General features: G+C 38.2%; 1 protein-coding gene and 1 pseudogene across 1 annotated transcript; one reads left to right on the plus strand and one right to left on the minus strand.

Annotated features, from left to right (window-relative positions):
- Nucleotides 1-215: 215 nt before the first annotated feature.
- Nucleotides 216-1,230, minus strand: LOC114090482 (L-lactate dehydrogenase B chain-like; annotated as a pseudogene).
- A 24,362-nt stretch (nt 1,231-25,592) lies between these two features.
- LOC114084560 (ORM1-like protein 1) lies at nt 25,593-26,235 on the plus strand. The gene is given in 3 exon segments (XM_071606351.1): nt 25,593-25,699; nt 25,908-26,147; nt 26,150-26,235. Coding segments are annotated over 3 exon segments (423 nt in total). The 5' UTR covers nt 25,593-25,602.
- The last annotated feature ends 889 nt before the right edge of the window (nt 26,236-27,124 follow it).

Genomic DNA, 27,124 nt, shown 5'->3' on the forward strand with positions numbered 1-27,124 from the left:
TTGATCTCTAAGAAAAGTATGTGTGGTGGAGGGAGGGAGAGAAATGCAAATAAAGATTCCATTTTTTTTTCCACACTAGAACAGTTAATTTTATTTGTTCAAGAGCTCTTATTGCAAGTACTAAAACGAGCCTGGGCTTTGATCCTGTAACCCATATCGCATATTAAAGAAGCAGCAAACTGACCCATGTACATGGATGCAGACTAAAGGCTCAGGTTTTCAATTTCTATAGCCTGGAGCTCGGTAGTCACAGGTCTTTTAGGTCCTTCTGGATGTCCCACAGGGTATCTGCACTTTTCTTGAGGTAAGCAACCTCATCATCCTTCAGCTTCTGGTTGATAACACTGGTTAATCCCCCAGCATTGAGGACACATGGAAGGCTCAGGAAGACTTCATTCTCAATGCCATACATGCCCTTTACCATGGTTGATACTGGGTGAATTCTGGATAGATTTTTAAACATGGACTCAATAAGGTCAGCCACACTTAAGCCAATAGCCCAGTTGGTGTATCCTTTTTTCTTGATGACTTCATAGGCACTTTCAACCACCATCTTATGCACTTCCTTCCAGTTTTCACTATCATTGTCTGTTCCCATTTCTGGATTTAGTTCCTGGAGAGAGAAACACCAGCCACATTCACTCCACTTCACACAGCCACACTTGAGTTGCCATGTTCTCCCAGAATCCATCCGTGGCAGCTGCTGGGATGAATGCCAAGTTTCTCAGCCATAAGATAGCGAAATCTAGCAGAATCCAGATTACACCCACTTCCAATCACACGGTGCTTGGGTAATCCACTTAGTTTCCAGGTAACATATGTAAGAATGTCCACTGGGTTGGAAACCACAATTATGATGCAATCGGGACTGTACTTGACAATTTGAGGAATAATGAATTTGAAGACATTGACATTTCTCTGCACCAGATTGAGACCACTCTCCCCCTCCTGCTGACGGACTCCTGCAGTTAATACCACGATCTTAGAATTGACAGTCACAGAGTAATCTTTATCTGCCATAATTTTAGGTGTTTGAAGAAACAAGCTTCCATACTGCAGATCCATCATTTCTCATTTGAGCTTATCTTCCAAAACATCCACCAGGGGAAGTTCATCAGCCAGAGACTTTCCCAGAATGCTGATAGCACACGCCATACCAACTTGACCAACACCCAGTACAGTGATCTTATTGTTTGGGACTGTCACCTCTTCTTCTGCAACTGGTGCAATGAGTTTTTCCTTGAGGGTTGCCATTTCAAACAGGCGATAGAAGGCTCTGAGACTGCAGGAAGTGTCTTGCGAAGACAATGTCAGCTGCGTGTCTCCTCAGGTGCTGGATCTCAAAGATTCCATTTATTTATTTATTTATTTTTAAACATCAGAAATTTATTGGTTACTCAAAACATTACATTGATCTTGACATATCATATATCATACATTTGTTTCAAATGGGGTATGAATTCTTATTATTCCCCCGTGTACAGATTGCAGGATCATGTTGATTATACAGCCACGTTTACACATACTGCCAAACAAGTGTCTGTTGTATTCTGCTGCCCTTCCTATCCCCTTCCTAACCCCCTCCCATCCCCTCCCCTCCCGTCCCTCTACCCCATCTACCATAACTCATTTCTCCACTCTCTCTTATTTTTTTTCCTCCCCTTTGCCTCACATCCTCTTATATGTATTTTTGTATAACAATGCGGGTCTCCTTCCCTCTTCCGTGCAATTCCCCCTCTCTCTCCCATTCCCTCCCACCTCTTGTCCCTATTTGATGGTAATCTTCTTCTCATGCTCTTCCTCCCTGCTCTGTTTTGAGTTGCCCCCCTTATATCAAAGAAGACATTCGGCATTTGTTTTTAAGGGATTGGCTGACTTCACTTAGTATAATCTGCTCTAATGCCATCCATTTCCCTGCAAATACCATGATTTGGTATTTGCAGGCTGACTTCACTTAGTATAATCTGCTCTAATGCCATCCATTTCCCTGCAAATACCATGATTTTGTTGTTTTTTATTGCTGAGTAATATTCCATTGTGTATAAATGCCACATTTTTTTAATCCATTCATCTATTGAAGGGCATCTAGATTGGTTCCACATTCTAGCTATTGTGAATTGTGCTGCTATGAACATTGATGACGCTGTATCCCTGTAGTATGCTCTTTTTAGGTCTTTTGGGAATAGTCCGAGAAGGGGAATAGCTGGGTCTAATGATGGTTCCATTCCCAGCTTTCCGAGGAATCAAAGATTCCATTTTTTAAACCATAATGTAGAAAGCTCTCTAGGCCCTGTGTAGCCTAGGGCTATTTGGTTACTAAACAATTGACCTCCAAGATATTTTTGTTGATCTTTTTTATTTCTATGAACAAAGTAGTCCTTGATTTTCACTATTTTTTTTTAAATTTTATTTTTAGGCTGTACTGGGAATTGAATCCAGGCCTTAGTGCAGGGTAGGCAAGCGCTCTAACATTGAACTAAATCCCCAGCCAATTTCTTCCCTTCCTCTCTCCCTCCCTCCCTTCCTTTATAAATTTCAAGATAGGTGGTCTCTAAGTTGCCCAGGCTGATCTGGAACTTGTGGTCCTCCTGCCTCAGTCTCTTGAGTAGCTAGGATTATAGGACAGCGCCACTCTGCCAGGCTCCCCACTTTATATTTCTTTTTTTTTAAAGAAAAATAATTTCCACAAATGCAGATACCTTACAAGAGAAAATGGAAGTCATGCCTGCTTATGTCCTGTGTAACCATTTTTAAGAAACCCATGGCCTCTGCATCAACCTGCAAGGCAGCACAACTGGACATTGACTGCCAGTAACTCCTCCTTACATCCTGCCTCCAAGCCTCACCCACCCAATTCCCCAGCTGATGACCATCTGAAACCCATACCCCAAGACCACCTGCTAGCTGCTACTTCCAGCCTTAGGCTCAGCTCTAATTTGTAGCCCTTTTTTCTTACCTATTCCCTTGCTGTTTGGGCAAAGGTTGGAGGAAATTGTCAGAGCAAAAGAAGGAGGAAAATGAAGGCCTTGAGATTATTACTCCTGCCAGATAACTTTTTACATTTCAGGTAAATACCAGAAATCTCACGAATCCCAGCTGCTTTCTGTTGGTGAGGGGTAGGTTGAGGAAGAGGTTGAAAACTTCACCTTGTAGGAGGTAGGAAGGGAAAGAGCTTCCAATTCCTCCCACAAGGAATTATACTGCAAAGACCTGGGCTGTGAAACTCAGGGCCTCTTTTCTGGAATTTCTCCCTGTCCCCCACCCCCCCTGTCGTCCTGCTTTTTGTAGGCTGTTCCCCTACAAAAAGAACCAAGTCAAAGCCATTTTTCTGTCTGCATTCCCTGAACTGACACAGATTCAGTTAATTGCTCATTGTGCTAGAAAACAGATTCACAGAGGTTAAATGACTTTGCCGAGGTGAATCATAGTGAATTCACCGTGTAGTGCTCCCAGATGCCAATCTTTTTGCTTTCTCCATGCAAGGAAAAAGTACTCATCATCACTAGTCATTAGAGAAATACAAACCAAAACTATGAACCACTTCACAGCTGCTAGGATAGCTAGAATAGAAAACAAGTGTGGTAAGATAGTGGTGAAATTTTGGAATTCTCATACACTGCTGTGGGAAAAAAAATGATGTAGGCACTGGGGAAAGCAGTTTGGTGCTTTCATTAAAAGTTAATGAGTTACCACATGATTCCAATCCTAGTTATACAGCCAAGAAAATTGAAAGTGGATATTCAAACAAAAACTTGAATATTTATGGGAACATTATTCATAAGGCCAAAAAACAGAAACAACACAAATTTCCACCAACAGATGAGTATTTAAACAAAATGTGGTTTGTTAATACCATGAATTATTATTTTGGGCTGAGGGTGTAGCTCAATAGTACAGCACTTGCCTGGTGTGAGAGTGGTCCTGAATTTGATTCCCAGTTCCACACACAAATCACCATGAATTATTATTTAGCCATAACAGTGATAGATTTATGACACAACATGGATTAACCATGAAATAGCATAATATGTTAAAGACAGTAGACACATGCATATAGCATGATGGTATTCACATGAAATATTCATGTGAATATCCAATATTCAATGAAACAAACAATATTTGTTTTGTGTATAGGCAAACCTAAAAAGTGGTTTAGTAGTTGCCAGAAGCCAGGAGAGAAAGGAATGAGGAATGACTGATAATAGATATAGTCTTTCTTTTGGAGGTGATAAAAAATGTTCTAAAATTGGTTGTAGTAATAGATGTACAATTTTGTGAATATGTTAAAAAACAATGATATGTCTACATTTTTCAAGGACAAATGATATGGTATGTGAATTATATATCAATAATAAAGATAAGATAATTAACACATAGATTTGTTAAAATTTAGGGAAAAGATTGATGGGAAATTTCACAATGTGGGTAAATCAATGTGAGAATACTGTGGCTTATGGATTACTACTTACAGCAAAAGTATACAAAGTATATGTTTTGAGTGCAACATATGGAACTGGAGTACAAAGCATCTACTATGATTATTCTTGCCCCAAATTGCACCTTGATTAAACCAAATCCATAGATTGAACTGCAAGATCTTCTGTTCATGAAGGAACATGTTTTGCACAAGGATGCAAAATATTCTGTAGTGAAATGTAAGAAAGTGAATATTTACAGGACAAATAATAAACCAGTCTCTCATCATAGGCATGGCAAATAAGGGGGCTGTTATGTATTAAAAGAGGAATGGGAGATATTTGAATCAATACTATTTTATAATACCTCTTTGGGTCCTAATAAGGACAAATCAAATTTAAGAGGTATATTTATTTCAAACAGGGAAATTGGATGTTTGTGTTTCATGAACCATTGGACAATAATTATAATTTTTGTCTGATTCAGTGAGAGTATTTTTTTTTCTAAAATCCATATGTATGTTATTGTTGGGTTGTTGGTGGTGACTTGGCGGCGATTTGGTGGCGACTTAGTGGGGACTTGGTGGCGACTTAGAACAAAGCAGCCCGCACAGGAAAGGAACATCAATCAGGTGCCAGAGGAAACGCCTGTCAATCAGCGAGATCTCCTGACTAACGCCTGTCAATCAGCAGGACCCCCTGGCCAATCCTGGAGTTCAGCCAACTCCCCTGACCAACTCCAACGGGACAAGGGACCCTAAAAACACCTTTTCCTGTCCCAAGCCCTTCCCTTCCTGCTGTAAGCCCCATAAAAGTCCAGTCTGGTCGAGCTTCCACGCGGTTTCTCCTCAGACCCTTCCCCTGTCCCCTCTGTGGGTCTGATCGAGTTCTGCCCTGGAGTGATATCTCAATAAAGCCTTGTTCAGCGGCCCTTTTAAATCTGCCTTCTTTGGTCGCTGCCTGCCTCACTTGATCTGACAGTTATAATAGACACTATGGATTGCATAGTCTTTTAGATTTCATACATGAAGGCATATGAGACTTGGAATATGCTTTGAAACACACCAGTGAAAAATAGCAAATGAAACATAATTGGTTGACTATTCATTACTGTTGAAGCTTGGTGGGTACGTGGAATTTTCCATATGTTGTTTTATTGGCTTTATTTTAAAGTATCTATGAGAAAGAGTGAACAAGAACAGTTGAGAGTAATAATTTGAATACATTACTGAGAAATATGAATGAAAATAACAAAATTGAAAGAGTCAACTATTAGCGGGTCATTATGGAAGTCACCTGTAATTTCAGCTACTTATGAGGCTGAGGCAGGAGGATCAAAAGTTCAAGGATAGCTTGGGCAATATAGCAAGACTCTCTCTCAAAAATAAAAAAGTAGGGCTGGGGGTGTTGATTGGCTATGTCTCCATGTAGGACTAGAGTCAGATAATTCTTTTCAAAAATTGTAAAATTATTCAACACTTTTTGAGGAGTATGGTATTAATTTTTAATGATAGCTCATACCAGAGTGTAAATATGTGGAAGGAAATTCTGAAAGAAGCACACTGTAGGGCTGGGGATATAGCTCCATTGGTAGAGTACTTGCCTCTCATGTACAAGGCCCTGGGTTCAATCCCTAGAATTGCCAAAAAAAAAAAAAAAAGAAATAAAAAGAAGCACTCTATAGTGTTAACAAGGTCCTATCTGGGAAGGATATGAACATTTAGGTTTTTGGCCAAATGTGACTTTCATTAATTCCTTCAACAAACATTTACTAAGCACCTACTGTGTGTGAGATATCTTCTTCCTGCTGAAAGTAGAGCCATAAAAGAAACAAAAGAGTCACTATTCAAATGGGCTTCATGTTCTAGTAAGGGAGACTAAGAAAATAGTCAATAAGATACTAATACAACCAATAAGATATTGACATCATGATGGATATACATGAGCTATGTAGCAGACTAAGCAGGGAAAGGGGACCCTGAGGTGAGAGTGTGAAATTTGTACCTTCAAGTAAATTGTACATTGAAGGCCTGACTGAGAAGGCTACACTAGAGGAAAGACCTGAGGTAGGTGAAAAAGTTGGAGATCTGAGGAGGAAAGTTGCAATGACAGGCACTGCCTGTACTTCCTACTGCTTTTCTCCTTTAAATTTATTATTGATAAATAGCAATGTTCTGAAGAGATGCTGTTTGTTGTTATTGTTTGGCAGTAGAGATTGGCCAGGATAAGGTCAGAATTTCCACGAAGGTTCACACAGTGAGGGCATGGCTTAAGGCCCTGGATACTCTGAACAAATTGAGGCTATAGCCACATGTAGTAAGTGTGTATGTTTCTATAAAATGAATCTTTTTGGAATGCATGTATAAGCAGATCCTTCCATTAGCCTCTCACATAGCTTACTCCAGTGTTGTAAGCTGTTGCTACTGTGGTGTGTGTGTGTGTGTGTGTGTGTGTGTGTGTGTGTGGTGCTAGGGGTGAAACCTAGGGCCTCCTGAATGTTAGGGAAGTGTTCTACCACTGAGATGCCCCTTCAGCCCATCATTTACAGCTGCTGTAGTAACAGTAGTGTACAAAACCCAAACTTGTTTGATACCTGGTGCCAGGATGGTAACTATTATTGGGATCAATAAGCTATGAGTGGGAGGGCATATCTGTATCTGTAGATGTAGGGTCAACAGGCTATTTATTTCATTGACTTTAGGTACAATGACTTAAGTGAGCAGAAAAGGCTGATCAGTGTCTTTGACCATAAACCTGAAGGCCTGGAGAATACAGCATGAAGTCACTAAGTGGTCACAATGGATTACATCACAATGAACTCCTTGCTATAAAACCCAGATCACTGTGGGACTGAGGTTATTTCTCCTGAGGGTCTGTAGTGGTAAGTAGGGTTCTGAGTGGTGGTGGTGGTTAAATAGTTAAAAAAAAAAGACTGGGTTTTTTGAAAAATGCTGAATTTATACTTTGAAAAATTAGTTTATATCTGTGGCTCAGGTATTCAATAATACTTGTTTTATTTTTCAGGTCACAGTACATTGTAAGCACACCACAGTGTGATTTACAGCTAGTGCTACCCGGCAGAAGTTTGGACTCACTTCAAGCGCATAGGAAAGCTGGATGCTGATTTCACAGCATCCTATAGGTATGTGATACAATTCTCAGTTGTATTTTTGATTGTTGTACCACTTTTGTACAATAGGCTCCTCTTTAAAGGTAGGTCTCTCACTGGACTTTCTTTGTTGGTATAGGCATTGTGTCCATGTATACTCAATAGCTGTTAATTATTATTATGATGATGATTGTGAAAATCTTCTCTGTGCAATGGGAAAGATCAACTTAAGTTGGTAAGTTCCAACACTCCCAAACCAGCTTAAGCTCAAAGCCATTATTTAACTAGAGATGAATTCCTTGATTTTTAGAAGCAAGACTTTCTGATGTGTCTTAATCCACTTTGTACTGCTTCCATGGAGGGTTGGTAGGAATAGTGTGTCCATTAGGCTTCAATCAATACCTTAGCTTTGTTCTTTTTTTAAAAAAAAACATTTTTAATATTTACTTCTTTTACTTGTACACAATATCTTTGTTTTATTTCTTTTTTATGTGGTGCTGAGGATCGAACCCAGGGCCTCGCAAGTACTAGGCAAGTGCTCTACCACTGAGCCACAACCCCAGCCCCTTTAGCTTTGTTCTTAGTGCTCAACATAGAGTAAAGAAAGACAGGGTTATTTCAGTACCCTAAGACCTTTAAAGGCTATCACAGTAGCCTGATGAAGCCTTAGAGCTAGGAAAGAATTGAGGTGATCTTGTGTGTCCTATGAATTGCTGGTGAAAGGTCCTCTATCATCCTACATTGTACTCTCTGAAGGCTGATCTGAGACTTGTGAAATGTACTCTCCCTTCTAGGTAAGTAGTTTTACTTATACCTAACTGAAATAGCTATTGTGAGGGATCAAGCATGAACTCATTTGTCATGTCTTTAAAGGGAGAAACCTAGAGCTGTCCAATTCCTGTAACATATTCTCTTCTCCATAGCACACACAGAACAGGCTTAAAGTAATATTTAAAAGTGAGTAGCTTATTTATGATAATACCATTCTTTTGTGATTTTAATTGCAACATATACTTATTGTAGATGATTTTTGAAAGCTTAGTTAGTTTGATGAGGGAACTACCTTCAAATCTTTATATTGGTTTATACTTTCTTATGGATCACAAGGTTGACACACACTCTCTTGATGACTTGGGTTAGCTGGCCTAAGGTTCAGTCATTACTGGCCTTTAGTACTTTACTTTGTGCCACGTCCTTATGATTCTGTTCTGTTAAAACCATTAGTGTAAGGTGAGGTAAGGGGCCAGGTGATAAGAGGGTGGTCAGCATCATAAAGCCATTATGACCTCATCAACTAGTCATCTCTGATATTGAGCCAATCATTTCACTTCTCTTAGTTTCAGTTTCTTCAACTAATAGGAGAGTCAAATAAATAAGTGTTTCTTAAAATATTATGACCAAGAAGCTGAAGAATGGTGTGGAAATTTTATTTTATAAAAGTACATGTTGACCTACACACAAAAATTCAAGAATTTTAAAGAAACCATTCTTAGTTTTCAATATCCAAACTCAAGTGGCTTGGTGTTTCTTTTAGTTTTACACATATGTGAGTCCAGTGTCATCTATTGTTCAAATAATTTCAGTTCCCTGCCTAAAACTCTCTAATGTTTTTCTTTAAATTAGAATTTAAAATAACGATACACCACAGCCAACAATCAACAAGATCTGGTTATACTTCCATCATCACTCACTGTTTTCCTCCTTAGCTACTTTGCCCTAGCCACAAAGGTGTGTGTGTGTGTGTGTGTGTGTGTGTGTGTATGTATGTGTGTGTGTATGTATATATATATATATATATATATATATATATATATATATATATATATATATAATTTGGTACCAGTGATTGAACCCAGGGGCACTGAACTATTGAGTCACATCCCCAGACCTTTTTATATTTTATTTTGAGAGAGGGCCTTGCTAAGTTGCTGAAGTTGATCTCACACTTGAAATCCTCCTGTCTCAACCTCTCAAGTATAGGGGTGTACACCTGTAATCCCAGAAACTCAGGCGGCCGAGGCAGGTAGATCACAAGTTTGAGGCCAACTTCAGTGACTTAGCAAGGTCCTGTTTTAAAACAAAAAGATAAAAGGGTTGGGGATATAGCTAGTGTTAGAGCAGCACCACTGGATTCAATCCCCAGCACTGAAAAAAAATTCTAGCCTGAAAAATGATAAATTTCCTAATATATATTTTTTCAATTTTCAAGAGAGTCTTGTGTCAACTAGCAAACGTTGAGAGAAGTACTAAACAAAAAGGAGTACAATTTTCAAAAGGTAAGGCTAATAGTATTAAATATATTTGGTTTTCAGATAATTTAATCTTATCACATATCCTTTCCTTTCTTTTTTAGAAGACCTTTTAAAAAATTTTTTGGTACCAAGGATTGAACCCAGGGGTACTTAATCACTCAGATACATCCACAGCCCTTTTTATTTTTTTATTTTGAGAGAGGGTCCTGCCAAGTTGCTGAGGCTGGTTTTGAGATTGTGATCCTCCTGCCTCAGATTCCCAAGTTACTGGGATCACAGGTGTGAAGCACCACACTTGGCAGTAGTTCTAAATTAGAATCTCAGTATCAGATCCCATGTATAGTAGTAAAGCCAGACAAACTTACATTGGAGGACACCCATCTTTTCAGTGAACTAGCACACAAGGTCATTCACTGACCATGAATGCCCTGAGGTGGGTTTAAAATTTATACTAAGTAAGAGAGTACAGAAGACTTGGATCAGCTAATATGAAACATTTCTCAGGGACTTCAGTATTAATGAATAAAACAAGAGTATTTCAAATTTGAGTCCAGATATTTATTAACCAGTTTGTTTTATCCACTCTTCCTTCAGACTTGGATTTGAAAGACTTATAATTTCTAAAGGTCAGATATATATTTAAATGAATCAATAGTGAAAGCACTTTTGGGGACATCAAATCATTTTATTGAGGGATTTGTGGGTAGAGAGGATGGGGTTGAAGAGGACGAGGAGATCTGATGGCTTTGTCAGGGCCAGATCCTCCCCTGGCTCACCAACACTGAAAAGCTGGAAACACTTGTTGTTCCACATACTCAAAAGTCAATTCCAGACAAGGAGATGTATCGCTTTTAGAAACAGAAGGAACATCTTTGGGATTTATGTGTAGCCTTCTAGAATCAAAAGGTAACATTGACAACCAAGGGCAAGGAAGATGTTAACAATATCTCTCTTTAATTGAACTTAAACAGTGTTCGCTCTAAGTGTCATGGCTATAGTCCTGAGAACTCATGAAATGAAAAATGTTCCATTTATTTCCCCTATTATTTTGTCTAAAGTTTTCTGGAAATGACACTATTTAAAAAAAAATGGGGGGGGGCTGTGGCTGTGGCTCAGCAGTATAGTGCTCACCTAGCACATGCAAGGCACTAGGTTTGATCCTCAGCACCACATAAAAATAAATAAATAAAATAAAGATTTTGTGTCCAACTACAACTGAAAAAATTTGTAGTTGTAGATGGACAGAATGTCTTTATTTTATTTGTTTATTTTTATGTGGTGCTGAGGATTGAACCCAGTGCCTCATGCGTGCTAAGCAAGCGCTCTGCCACTGAGCTATAGCCCCAGCCCCTGGAAACTACATTGTTAACTGTGCATTTATGGTGATGATTATTGCAGAATGAAGAATTTAAAGCCTAAATGTAAAAACAAGAAGCAATGCCAAAAAAGAAAGAAAAATCGAAGAACTTGGAACAGAATTCCAGTAACACGGAACCCAGGTATTCTGACATGATGTAAAGGAATATATGATGAGAACCAGGCTTTCTGGCAATTTTACCTTTAACTTTATTTATTTGTAGTGCTGGGGATTGAACCCAAGACCTTGTGCATGCGAGGCAAGCCCTCTACCAACTGAGCTATAACACCAGCCCCCCTTTAACTTTAAATAACTACAAATTTGATTTTCCAAGGCAAATCATTTCCATGTAGGGAAAAGACTCAAGCATTAGTTTATTAAACTGCACTAGATATTTTGTGACAGAATATATTACACAAGTAAAGTGTTTTTAAGAGCAAGATATTGTGATTATTTGAAAAGTCGGGCCTGTTGTTGTAACTGTCAGGTTTATTCAGAGAAACAGAACCAATAGGATACGTGTGTGTGTGTGTGTGTGTGTGTGTGTGTGTTGTTCCATAATTTAAAGACCATGATGTAAAGTAAATAATACTTAAATACTATGATATAGTCAGTGCATCTTAAGTTACCTGATGAGAGAATACACACACACACACACACATACACACACACTCACATATGAGATAAGGTTAAGGTCAAATGCTAAGATCTGCAAAGTGACTCAGGAAGCTAGAGGCCTAGGAAATCCTGGATGCTTTAGTTCCAGACTGGCTTTAATATGCCTGAGAATCAGGAAAGCCAATAGTGTAGTTCCCATCTGAAGGTCTGAATGGCCTAGACCCAGGATGAGCCAATGTTTCAGTTTGAGACCAGAGGTTGGAGAAAAGCTGATGCCCCAGTTTGAAGGCAGTCAGGACTGCAGGACTTTCTCTTACTAGGGGAGAATCTGTTTTTTTTTTTTTTTTTTTTTTTGTTGTTGTTCTATTTAGACCTTCAATTGATTAGATGAGACCCACCCCACATTAGGGAGAACAATCTGCTTTACTCAGTATACTAATTTAAATGTTGATTTCATCCCAAAATACTCAGAATAATGTATAACCACATATCCTGGTATTCCATAGCCAAGTCAAGTTTACATAAAATTAAGCATCCCAAATCCATCCCTTATTAATTTGGTACCTATATACATATCTTTAATATTTAATTTCCAAATAAAGATAATAACAAGGTCATAATTCTACCTAAAATTGTATAAATATTCTCTTTATAAACAAAAAACATGAAATTCTTTCACAAAAAAGGAGGTAAATTTTTCAGTCATATTTACTCTTTTCCTTGATGTTCCATAATTTGAATACCATGATTTAACATGAATAATACTTAAATAATATGATACAAAGTATAAGTACATCTTAAATCACCTGATAAGGAAATAAGAGGGACAAAAACAAAGAAATTCAAGATACACACACACACACACACACACACACACACACACACTTAAAACAAATGCCTGGGAACCTCACAGCTCAGTCAAGTTGACACATAAAATTAATCATCACAACTATATTTCCTTTCATGAAGAAAATCTTCACTCATCTAAATGATCCTCAAAGCTTTTGTAGACCTCTGTAATCATAACTACCATTAGGTCAAACCTGTAAACTTTACATTTCTACCTATATTCAGTTTGACTAAAGCTCCCATGCATACTTAAAAATTTCACCAGGTAGTCTACACTTCAGAACTGCTCAAGTATTTTCCCCAGGACAGCTTATATATTGGGAATATACAGAAAATGGGAATATATAGAAAATGAAGATTCATCTTAAAACGTTGTATATACAAGGCTCAGGCCATATAGAATACATCTTTGTGCATTTATCATAAAGTCTAATTTCTCAGAGCCAGGTGCAGTGACACACACCTGTAATCCCAGCGACTTGGGAAGCTGAGGCAGGAGGACCATGAGTAAAACCAGCCTCAGCAGTTAGTGAGGCCCTAGAAAGACCCTGCTCAAAATAAAATATAAAAAGGGCTGGGGGATGTGGCTCAGTGGTTAAGTGTCCTTGGATTCATTCTCTGGTACCAAAAAAAAAAGAGTCTCATTTTTCAATTGATTTACTGTGGTACCAGGGATTATACTCAGAACCTTGCACATGCTAGGCTAGCACTCTATCACTGAGCTACATCCCCAGCCTTATAATTTTTCATTATTTTAGGATAGTGTTTAACAAGGCCTTTGAGGATGCCAACTTTCCTTGCATTAAATTTTTAGCAAAAGTAGTTATTGTGAAGAGCTTGAAATGCTTATCAGTATAATTCTTTTACAATTACTAGTATTTCTTTTACTATTGATAAATTAATAAAAGCATATAACCTTAAAAATGAATACAAACATTCACTGTTATGTATACTGGGCTCTGTATATTATTGAAACAATTCAAACATTCAAACATGTTTCTTATCACTTATATTATAGGAATCTGGATCCACAGGTTCATCATTGCTTCCAGGATTTCTTACATCACATCTACTGGCAGATGGAAGGCAGAAGAGTTTCTCCTTGTCCAACTTGTTTATCTGGAATAAATGGGAAACCAGCCTTACCACTACTACCTTTGTTTGAGGACCTCCTTATCTAATACCACCTTTGTTGAAGAATCTCATGATCCAGAATCATTGCTTGTTCTAACTTATGAAACGAATCTGAAATAAATGTCTAAACCCCAAACTCTATGAAAAGATTTTTGAATTGCATGACTTGAGAATTGGTTGATCAAAGGCAAAACTTTGACTACATTTTGGGGCATTTTTCTAGTCATTGGTGATCTTTCATGTGTGGACAACTGTGTAGTTGTGTACAGGTTAATGTTAGAGAATATGACTGCTGACACTTGATTTTCTTTGTCATCTCATTGTCTTATGTTCTTTTCTCAGTATAGTATGTCAATAAGTGGAAACTCCATGGAGAATATGGAATTCATATAGAAGGCAAAAGGGAATCCATAATGTTGTATAAGAGCAATTATATCAATTTCCTAGAGGTGCCCTAAGAAATTACCACAAAGTATTACCACAATCTAATTGGATTTTTAAAAAATATTTTTTAGTTATAGTTGGATACAATATCTTTATTTTCTTTATTTTTATGTGGTGCTGAGATTCGAACCCAGTGCCTCACACATGACAGGCACTCTACCATTGAGCTACAACCCCAGCCCATAGACCTTTATTTATATGCAGTGCTGAGAAATGAACCCAGTGCCTCACACATGCCAGGCAAGTGCCTACCACTGAGCCCCAGCTCCAACCCTGGGCTTTGATATGGTGCATAAAAAGTGCCTTTTCCCTGTATATTATTTTACTTAATTACCATCAGTGTTTTAAAAAATGTTTAAAGGTAAACATAGTTCCCATTAACTATGAACTAACTTTCTAATAAAAAATCACTTACCCAGCCCACCATATGGGGAAATGATTCATCCATGTATATTTCCTATAAAGGAAAAGTAGAATGACAATTTCATATTTAAAATTATTTTGTTCTAATTTGTTATACATGAAAGCAGAATGCATTTCAGTTCATAGTACACAAATGGAGCACAATTTTTCATTTTTCTGGTTGTACACAAAGTCACCATTTGTATCTTCATACATGTACCTAGGGTAATGATGTCCATCTCATTCCACCTTCTTTCCTACCCCCATATCCCCTCCCTCCACTTCCCTCCCCTTTGCCCTATCCAAAGTTCCTCCATGCACCCCCACCCCACCCCCATTATGGATCAGCATCCACACATCAGAGAAAACAATCCAGCCTTTGTTTTTTAGGGATTGACTTACTTCACTTAGCATGATATTCTCCAATTCCATCCATTTACCTTCAAATGCCATAATTTCATTCTCTTAATGCTGAGTAATATTCCACTGTGTATATATACCAGTTTCTTTATCCATTCTTCCATTGAAGGGCATCCAGGTTGGTTCCACAATTTAGTTATTGTGAATTGTGCTCCATGGATGGAGTTGCACAATTTCATTTTTTGGTTTAATTTATCATTTAAGTATTTATACCTAGCATCAGGAAGATCTCATGAATGAATGCCATATATGTTGACTGTTCAGTTTATGTAGCTTTGTTGTATAATTTGTAACAACACATTCTATTTCCTTGCCATTGTGCTTCATTGATTTTCATTCTCTGGACAGCCTTTCTGGGATCTGTTCTAATTAAGCACAGTTCTCAGGATACTCTCTTTCCTTTGAATTCAAGTACACATTTCTGCCCTCCTGCTTACAACCACTCAACAAATTTATCTTAGCTGCATTTCATGGTGTTCTTTACTAAGATAATGAACATTTGTATATTTTTTTTCCTGCAGGAAAAACATAGTTTTTCACTTTTAAATTCCTTGGTATTATAAAATCATATCATGTCAGAGTTGATATTGTGAGGTAGTGTCCCCCTTCTCCACATGGGATGTTATCTAGCAGGAAAAGGGTGTAAGCTTGGCAAGGTAGTGTTTTCTCACCTTCTCAACTAGAGAATAAGAGACCGATTTTGGAAGGCAAATATAGAGAATTCTTACAATTTTATGCTGCCTCATAAATATGTTTCTTTCTTATACTAAAAATAAGGCTTCATCATCCTTAATAACAGTTTTCAATACTATGTTTCCTCCAAGTTTCTAATGTGGTTGATATGAATATTTACCTCATAAACTGCATCATGGTGGCCAACTTCCTATAGGACAGCTAGATTATGACCTCCTTGACTCATCCCTCTTACCCCCTTCTCCACATGGACTGTGCATATATGCCATAGTGACCACTACTTAATTATAGCATGACCCCCACAAAACTCGTGCTTCATTCCTTTAAATACAATAATCACAACACTACCCAGGAAACCTGCTTGGGTAATGCCCAATAAAATATTGGCCTATGGGTTGCCCCCCCCCCCCCGCCCCCCTACCCTCACCCACTAGTTGAGAATACATGTCAGTTTATAATAAAAATGAGGCTCATTTGTTGACTAGAGCCTCCAGTTCTGAGACTGAAGTTAGAAATGTATTGGTTTTGGGGTCCTGTACTTTATTAGGAACATTCTTTTAAAGAGATAGAAAGAAGTAACTTTCCATTAACCTCTGTCATGTATGATGGTTATCAGGGCCATCTGCATAGTCTATGAAATCCCACTTTTGTTCATGGAGTTAATTCCAAAGGGCTTTCCAGGTAGTCAAGGAGTCTGGGGGAGGGGTAACTTCCTCCAGTACTCAACATCTATGTTGCCGAGACTGGCTTGAATTCCTGAGCTCAAGTGATCCTACTGCCTTAGCCTCCCCAATAGCTGGGATTACAGGTGTGTGCCACCACACCTGGATCTTTATTTTTTTTAAAGAAAAAATCTGTAGACTGGCTTGTATTTATTAATAACTATTTTTTTTCTTCTCTCTTTGGACACTTACCTGATGACCTCCTGGTGGTGTCAAGTGATCCTTCTTGTAATTGGGGGCCTCTGACTTCTTCCTGTTTGATAGTAAGCAGCCAACACCTTCTTACAGTGTCCCAATTGACCTCATCTGGTTTGGATCATCCCCCACTAGTTCATTGGTGGTAGGATCATTTGGCAAGGCCCCAACCCCTACCAAGCATGAGACTAGGACTTTAACATGTTGATGAGCTGCTGCTTTCAACAGAGTTCAGGGACCCTAGATAGACATTTATATTTCTTTGACACTTTGCCAACTTCCCAAGGGGTCTTGGGAGAGGAGGTGAAGGAAATATTTTAGCTCTTAGTTTGAGTCATCAAATTCTTTGGCACCACAGGCCAGGGGTTAGACCCTCAATAACATATAGGGTAGAAGAATGAAGAAGGCAGAAGCAGGAGGAGGTCACAATAGAGAGACGGCAGGCCTTCATCATATTTCCCTCTGAGTGGCAGCATTGATTTTTGGTTATAAGCTTATTCCCCTTGTTGGGATTAGGATGTAATAGTTTGGATATGAGCCATTCACTTAGTGGTCACAAGGGGAAGTCTTCTTCCCTTGCTACAAAAATTAATGTCAGCAAAACCAGCTTAGAGCATCACCTAGGTTGGAAGCAACAATCTTATAATCTGATCCACCCTCCTTGACGCCTCATTGCCCAATCTGTGAAGGACTATCTCCACTTGAAGCAAGCCTGCTTATGGTGTCTCTCATAAAGTGTTGCTGTTGCCATTATCAGAATAAATTCTCTTGAACAAAGCAAAGCAACCTAGCACTTCTAGAGTCTAACAAGGATACTTGATCTGATGATGCTCCTGATTGACTGGAATAGAACACCCTAGAGAGGAAAGTGGCTGCCTAGAAGGTGGGCAAACAGAGCATCCCTAATTTTTTTGTTAAACATTAGAAAGATTAAATCATCAGGGGGACATAAGGAGAAAGAGATGGAGAATAAAACTTAATTAATGGTTGAAATACACAATTTCCTCAAAATTGGTGTCCAATGGGGACACCAAAAGGGACACAACTGGTTGGTTCAGAACGACAGCTTACTCCTGCTAAGATGCACCAACTGACAGGAATTTCTACAGATTCTAAAATCCATAATCTGTTAACAGCCATACTGGACTCAGTGCAAATTTTCTGTGGCTAGAACCCCCAGAGTCATCCTCCAAGGGAGGCTGATTATGCACTTGCAATGTGGATAGAGATGGGGGGATAGAAACTCAGCCTTGTGATGAGTACAAGGACACCCCTGCCCTTTGTTGAAGGGCAAAGCTCCTGCTTATTTGGATTTTTGTGATCTGGCACAACAGAGCCCCCTGCTCCATAGATGTTATTTCTGCCAAGACCCTTTGTAAATGTACCACCATGGTGGAGGCCCCAATTTTCTTATTTTTATTCTAATTTGTTATACATGACAGCAGAATGCATTTCAATTCATATCACACATATATAGCACAAATTTTCACATCTCTGGTCATACACAACATGGAGTCACCCCATATGTGTCTTCATATGTGTACTTAGAATAATAATGTCCATCTCATTCCCCATACCACCTCCCTTCCCCTCTCTCCCTTTTCCCCTATCTAGAGTTCCTCTATTCCTCCCATGTTCCCCACCCCGCCATCCCCATTATGAATCAGCATCCTTATGTCAGAGAAAACATTCGGCATTTGTTTTTTTGGGATTGGCTAACTTCATGTAGCATTATATTCTCCAACTCCATCCATTTACCTGAAAATGCCATGATTTTATTATCTTTTAATGCTGAATAATATTCTATTGTGTGTATATATACCACATTTTCTTTATCCATTCATCTACTGAGGGGCATCTAAGTTGGTTCCACAGTTTAATTATTGTGAATTGTGCTGCTGTAAACATTGATGTGGCTATACCCCTGTAGTGTGCAGGTTTTAAGTCCTTTGGGTATAGACCAAGCAGTGGGCTAACTGGATCAAATGTTGGTTCCATTCCCAGTTTTCCAAACTGCTTTTCATGCAACTGTACTAATTTACAGTCTTACCAGCAATGTATGAGTGTGCCTTTTTCCCACATCCTCGCCAACACTTATTATTATTTGCATTCTTGATAGATGCCATTTTGACTGGAGTGAGATGAAGTCTTCAGAGTAGTTTTGATTTGCATTTCTCTAATTGCTAGAGATGTTGAACATTTTTTCCTATATTTGTTGACTGTATATCATCTTCTAAGAAGTGCCTGTTCAGTTCCTTGGCCCATTTACTGATTGGGTTATTTGTCTTTTTGGTGTTAAGATTTTTGAGTTTAGTGCTCTCTGTGGTGTGCATGTGGTAAAAACTTGCTCCCATTCTGAAGGCTCTCTATTCACCTCACTGATTGTTACTTTTGCTAAGAAGCATTTTAGTTTGAAACCATCTCACAGTGTCCCAATTGACAAAAGAACATCCCACTACATCTGCTTCAAGGACACCCCCTATTGTCAACTATGTTGGGGCACCTAATGCTTTAATATCTGGCAAACCAGACAGCAATTTATTTTTTTCCCAAAGGGTCTTATTGCCCCTCCAGAGCCGCTGGGGCTGAGGGCCTTGTTCAGAAACCTGATTCTTGATGTTAATTCTTGCCCTACAGGAGTCTTCTTAATGAAGTCAGGAGGCCAACCTTGTATTACACAATATTGTAATAGTTCAGTGGGTCTCTAAATTTTACAAACATCACAGTCCCAATGAACCCCTCAACTCTTTCCAACCCAAAGGAGGCTACACTAAGCCATGAATCGCAAGAGAACTTCCAAAAGAGAAGCACCACTAAATTCCTAACTGCTTTCCAACATTTCATTGAGAATTCAGATATGATGCCAACTGCTTTAGAACATATCGATGTGGTTGCTCTCCATGAATGGGACCAGCACTCTGATGCCCAGCTCTTGTTTACAGAGGCACCCTATCTGGATAGGCCACTCCACCCAAGATTCCCCATAAATAGACTCTAGTAGGCTCTGTGCTGGGCCATAAGAACCCAAACTAACTTAGGCTGTGTTGCAGCCTCTCTTCAGTGAGGGGGCGGGATGTCTTTGAGCTCAATCTTGGGAGTGAGTTTCTGTCTCCCATCTTTTTGTAGTTGTTTTTAAAGAGAAGGGTTTTGCTAGGTTGCCCAGGCAGGCCTTGAACTCCTGGGCCCAAGTGTTCCTGTGCTCCAGCTTCCTGAGTAGCTGAGAGTACTGGTATATGCCACTGGGCCCAGTTCTATTGGCTGTATTTATTCACTTTGTGAGAGACATCTTTGGGGTCCTGGCCTCAGAAACTTTGCACTAAATGCAGTAGGGTCTTTAAATAGATTAGGGATTGCAGGTCTTTAGAAATTGCAGCCAGAGGGCTGGGGATGTAGCTTAGTGGTAAAACCCTTGCCTAGCAAGTGTGAGGCCTTGGGTTCAGTCCTCAACATCACAAAAAACAGAACAATCAAACAAAGAAACAAACTAAAAACCGAAATAGAAATTCCTGTCAGTTTGACTCTACTTAGAAGGGGTAAATAGTAGACACATCATCAATTTCTAAGGGTCCCTGGAAGTATGTGTCAGGCCCAATGAAGACATTCTGCTGCCCTGTTACACAGAAAAGAACATCCCACTACATCTGCTTCAAGGACACCCCCTATTGTCAACTATGTTGGGGCACCTAATGCTTTAATATCTGGCAAACCAGACAGCAATTAATTTTATCCCAAAGGGTCTTATTGCCCCTCCAGAGCCCCTGGGGCTGAGGGCCTTGTTCAGAAACCTGAGCACCACCCCTTCCTCCCTAAGAAGGATAACCTCTCAAACATGAATGCCATTGAGAAATGAGCTTCCACAGTTAACCCTGCGTAAAGATAGGAAGACATTATTTCATTTCTGTCTTCTGAAGCCTAAATTGATCTTGTAGTAGCATGGAAATTCAACAGGAAAATATATATATGGAGAGTGTCAAAGAATGTATTGTTCTGGAATAAAAAGGGATATCCTTTTATTTCAGTTTTATCAAAGGCAAGATTATGAGAATCTCAAGATAACGCCTGTGATAATCTAAGCAGATGCCTCCCTCTAGTGGGGATGTTTGATAAAGCAAAACATATCTGGTGCAAAAAGATTAGAGTCAAGTCTTATTCCATTCTGGCTGCTATAGGGAATGTCCTACAATGGGTAATTTATAAACAACAGAGATTGCTCACACTTCTAGAGGGTAGGCAGTCCAAAAATCAAGCTGCGGTTTGACTTGGTACTTGGTGAAGGCTTGTTTCCTGCTTTGAAGATGACACCTTCTTGCTGGATCTTCACATAGTAAAAAGGGCAGAAGAACACCATCAAGCCTCTTTTATAAGTTTATTAATCCCATTCATGAGGGCAGAAGCCTCATAACCTAAGCAACTCCCCAAGACCAGAACTCTTAACACTGTAACATTGGGGATTTAGTTTATTGTGGGGGCACAAAACATTCAAACTATAGCATTGTTTCTTAAATAAATTGTAATCGTTGTAGGGAAAATTTTTTGTGTGCTTCATTGGAAAACCATGCATTATTCAGAGCACAATTTGTTACCTTATTCTGATTATTTGGATTATACTAGGGTTCTCAAGAGAAACAGAGCATATAAACATACATTTATTTTTTGTCCTGAAGATTGAACCCAGGGGCACTTAACCAATGAGCCACATCAATAGACTATTTTTGTTATTTTGAGTCAGGGTCTTGCTAAGTTGCTGACACTGGCCTCAAACTTGTAATCTTTCTGCTTCAGTCACCTGAGTTGCTGAGATTCCAGGTGTGTGCCATCACACCTGGCTCTATATCATTATTTTTTTGTTTTCATGATGCTGGGGATTGAACCCAGGGCCTTGAGTATGTGAGGTCAGCACTCTACCAACTGAGCTATATCCCTAGCTGTCTATATTATTTTTTAAATAAGAAATTGGCTTACACAATTATTTGCTCATCTGGTGGAGTGTTGTCACTTGGCCTCTGCCACCCTGGGATCCATTGCCTTGACCTTTTCCAACTTAGTGATTGTAGTTCTTGTAAGATCTGGACTACAGAGAGGAATGCTGATAGAGCCCTTCAAGTCTGCTGGGGCTCCTAATAGGTTTATTTCTCACAGGTTCTGTGAAATGTATGTCTTTTGGGCCCTGGGTAAGCACTTCTCAAATGACAAATCCACTCTCCCCAACATTTCAAACCAATCTTCCTAAGCCTTCAAATTCTAAACCAAAGCAAGGATGCCATTTTTAACTTGTTTACTGTGGATAACATGTATTTTTTAAAAATACTTTTTAGTTATAGACACAATATCTTTATTTTCTTTAATTATTTTTATGGGCCGATCAAGATTGAATTCAGTGCCTCACATGTGCGAGGCAAGCACTCTGCCACTGAGCCACAACCCCAGGCCTGGATAATCTCCTGATCTATGTTTTAGCTAACCAATCAACCAAACTGTTAAACACTTTTTCATTCTTCAAGATACACCTTTTAAAGCACATTCTCTGCTTAGTGAGCCCAAATAAATTCAGTCTGGTCGAATTTCATGTTTTTTTCCCAATTTTCTACACACTAGTAGTATCTATTCCTACAAATGTACCTCAGATTTTGGTCTCTATAAATCAAGTAGATATTTTATAGTGTTGTATCCCTCATTATGGGTAAACGTCATACATATGTGCATATATTATATATATATATATATATATATATATATATATATATATATATATATACACACACATACACACACATATATGACTCACAAAACCCAAAAGGAAAAAAAAAAACCTACAACCTGATGGAAAAATGGGCAGTCAATCTGAATAGTCATTTTTCCCAAAGAAGACATAAAAATGGCTAACATTTGTAAAATGCTCAACATCACTGATCCTCAAGGAAATGCAAATGAAAACCATAATGACATATCCCCTCCCATCTGTCAGGATGTTGGGATAGCTATTATCCAAAAGATGAAAGATGGCAAGCATTGGGGAGTGTGTGGAGAAAAGTGAATCCTTATACACTATGGTAGGAATGTAAACCAATAGGGCCATTATGGAAAACATTATGAAGTTTCTTCAAAACACTTAAAATAGAATGACCATATCATCCCACAGTTCCTCTTCTGGGTATACACCCCCCCACCACCACACACACATGAAATCAGTGTTCGAGGGGGTGGGGAGAGAGACCTGCACTCATATGCATTGAGGCACTATTCACAATATTCAAGATACAGAAACATTAATGACCGTCAATAGGTGAGTAGTTACAGAAAATGTGGGATATACACAATGGACTTTATTTAGCTTTTACAAAGAACGAGATCATAGCACTTGCAACAACATGTATGAACCTGGAGGACATCATGCTAAGTGAAATAAGAAGACACAAGAAGACAAATAGGGCATCATATCACTTATGTGTGAATTCTAAAAATCTTAGAGATATCAAAAGTGAGGCTAGAATGCTGGGTACCCAATTTAGAGATGTAGGGGACATGGGTAGATATGAGTTAAAGTGTCTAGAGAAATAATGTACAGCATAATGACTATAGTTAATTCCATTGTATTATATAGTGGGAATATTCCAGAAGTGCGGCTTTCGGGTGCCCTCAACACATGCATGTGCACACACGTGTATGCACATGCACATAGAAGGTGACTCTCCCAAGAATTGGATGTGTTAATTTGACCATACTGATCATTTCAGTAAGCATACTTACAGCAAAGCATCATGCTGCACACCTTTATTTAAAAAAACTAAAAATAACTCAAATAGGTCAAAGATTATAACATAAAAGCAAAAGCTATAATCTTCTTGGAAGAAAACATATTTTGAAATTTTCATCACTTTAGATTAGGTAATGGGGACTGTCAGTTATAACACTAGGAGCACAAGGAACAAAATGAAAAATAGAGAAATTAGACTTCATCAATGTCAAATACTTCTGTGCTCCAGAGGGTGCTCTCTTTAAAGAAGAAGAAGACAAACCCACAGAATGGAAGAAAATATTTGCTAATATCATACCTGACAAAGGAATTATATGCATCATATATAAAGTCAAGAGCAAAAGGCAAAAAATCACAAATTAAAGGCAAAATATTTGAATAGACAGTATTCCATGAAAGATATGGAAATAGCCGATAGGTACATGAAAAGACAGTAACATCATCAATCAGTAGTGAAATGCAAGTCAAGTTCAAAATGAGATAATCTCTAACACTAACTTATATATTCACAATAAAATAACTAGATGATAACATGCATAGCCAAGGATGTGGAGAATTGGGAACCCTCACACATTGCTGGTAGGAAGGCATATGGTGTATCTTCTTTGGAGAAGGGTCTGGAAGTTTCTTCAAACCTTTTAACATGGAGTTCCCTATTGCCTAGCAACTAGACTCCTACATACACACCCAAGAGAATTGAAAACTTAGGTCTCTACAAAAATTGGTACAGGAATGTTCAGAGCAACACTATCCATAATAACTCAAATCCAAGAAGTCAAAACAAGTCAAATGTCCATCAACTGATGAATGGATGGACATAATGTGTTGTACCCATTCAATAGAATATTATTTGGCAAGAAAATATGAATCACATATCAGCCTTCATAAAACATTATGCTAAGTGAAAGAACCAGAAACAAAAACTCACACATTGTATGCTCCTATAAATTATATGAAATGTCCAGAATAGGCAAATCCATAATATAAAGTTGCAAGTAGCTGGGCAGGTGAGTGTGGAATGAGTTCTAACGGGCACTGGAGTTGTTTTTGCTTTCATAAATCTTTCCTGAAATTACAGAATGAGGATGGTTCCACAGCCTTGTGAGTATAATAAAACTCGCCCCTTTAAAGGGTAACATTTCTGTTGTAGTCATTTTAATAAAAATGAGGCACGTTCAACTCTGATTATCACAAAATATTTTATGAAACAGAACATTTTAGCAAAAAATACAAAGAAGAATTTAAGATATCCTCGTGTAGACAAAAGCTGAGAAGAGTTATTGCTATTAGACCTGTCTTATAAGACAACTAAAGGAAGTCTTCCCGCTGAAGGGACACTGGGTATTAAATCTACATGAAGAAATTAAGGTCACCAGCAAGGGTAACTGCATATGTAACAAGAAAAATTGTAAATACGTGGTTTGTTTATCTCTTTTTCTCCTAATTGATTGAAAAGAGAACTTTTTTTAAAAAAGCAAAACATAATTAACCTAAGTTGACAGGCATAGAGTGCATAACATCAATGTTTATTCATTTAATAACAGCATAAAGGGAAATGACTGACAAAATGATGCTATGTGTCTGTACAAAGACACTACAGTTCTTTCCACCTTTATGTGTATCTATAATGTTCCAATTAATGATAAAGAATGAAAGAAATAGAAGTAGACCAATAGAGGATTGAGAGTAGGGATAGGGTAGAGGGGAGGGTAAGAGGAGGCACCTGTACTAAATTGGAGTAAATTAAATTCCATGAATGTTTATATATGTCAAAATGAATGTCCAATTATTATGTATAACTATAGTGGAGTAATAAAAGCATTAAAATAAAACGAAATAAGTTAAAAAACAACAGCATCATCTTCTGAGAAGTGTTTGTTCAGTTCCTTGGCCCACACCAAGAAAACAATTAATGCAATCAATAAATGGGCCAAGCAAGTGAACAGGCATTTCTCAGAAGATGATGTACAATCAATCAACAAATATATGAAAAAAATGTTCAACATCTCTAGCAATTAAAGAAATGCAAATCAAAACTACTCTAAGATTTCATCTCACTCCAGTCAGAATTTCAGCTATTAAGAATACCAGCAAGGGCAGTGAGTGCGCTAGGACAGTGACGGCTTGAGGTGCCGCGCTGGGGCAGACTTGGCTTTTGAAGCATGAGTGTAAGCTGAGGTTGCCACTGGGCGGGTCTTATGCAGTGCCAGCCACCGGGAACTGGGTGGCGGAGCAAACATGAATGTTGGAGTTGCCCGCAGTGAAGTGAATCCAAATACCCGTGTAATGAACAACCGGGGTATGTGGCTGACATATGCATTGGGAGTTGGCTTGCTCCATATTGTCTTTTTTTCCCAATTATTTATTTATTTATTTTTATTATTAGTTGTTCAAAACATTACAAAGCTCTTGACATATCTCATACATTTGATTCAAGTGGGTTATGAACTCCCATTTTTACCCCGTATACAGATTGCAGAATCACATCGGTTACACATCCACGTTTTTACATACTGCCATACTAGTGTCTGTTGTATTCTGCTTCCATGTTGTCTTACTCAGCATTCCTTTCTTCAGTGTTCCTGTTGCTTGGACCTTAACAAATATTATACATAATCTGGGGATGTATGTATTTTTGCATGCAGTAAAAGGAACACCTTTTGAAACTCCTGACCAAGGTAAAGCAAGGCTCCTAACATCTTCATGGAAGTTTTTCACAATTTCTCCAACAATTCTATATTTTCTGACAAGTTTCTAAACAAAGTACGATTCAACTTACTTCATCCTAACACAGCTTCTCTTCTGAGTGTGCTTATTCCCCAAATGCCACAACTACATGGTGTTCGGATCTTTGGAATTAATAGGTATTGAAATGTTTCAAACTGAACAAAATTTTTACAGCTACCGAGTTTCCTGTAAAGAAGGAGTAGTTGGTAAACTGCACTGTTTCTGTGATAATGTGAAATGAGAGGTATCTACATCAGAGGACCAATTGCTCTTTCTTCATATGCTGTCTTGAAGTACAGAATTCTACTAAATGATGCCTCTGTTTAATACATCTGGTATATTTTGGAAGAAAGGCTTTATAGGCAGGCTGGGCAGGCCCAGTGTATAAGTTAATTGCAGTGCAGTGAGGGTATAGTTGATAAACCCAAGGAAGTAATACATTTGTAAGAAACTAGGGCCAGCTTAATTAGAATGATGGGCATGACATGAGGAAAAGAAAACTTCCAGTCTTTCAGTGACAATTAGTTTAGGCAGACTTAACATGTAAATCGGAATCATCTCTATAAGTTTATTATAGATTACTTTTATTACCATATATATTTCTCTTATATAAGAGGATATATACCTTCTTATTTTGTACAAACCAGTTTCTTATGAGTTATCTTATGAGTGTGGGGTTTTTTGTTTTTTGCTGGCTCAGTGGTATGTGTTGATAGCTGAAATATTTTTGCATTTATTATATTATATAGTTTGTGAAGGTCCACCTTCATGAGTGGAAGATAGCATCTGAGTCAGCATTCTAATTTTGGAACAAAATAGATTTACTTGGTATTCCAGACACAAGGCTGCTAATAACCCAATTAAGAAAATAATTTATTTCAAGAAGTTAAAGTACAGGGTTGTATATAGGTGCCTGCTTTTTTTTTTTTTTGAGAGAAAGAGAGAGAGAGAGAGAGAGAATTTTTTAATATTTATTTTTTAGTTTTCAGTGGACACAACATCTTTATTTATTTATTTTTATTTTTTTTTTATG

Source organism: Marmota flaviventris, chromosome X, assembly GCF_047511675.1.
Source record: "Marmota flaviventris isolate mMarFla1 chromosome X, mMarFla1.hap1, whole genome shotgun sequence".
Classification (NCBI taxonomy): domain Eukaryota; kingdom Metazoa; phylum Chordata; class Mammalia; order Rodentia; family Sciuridae; genus Marmota; species Marmota flaviventris.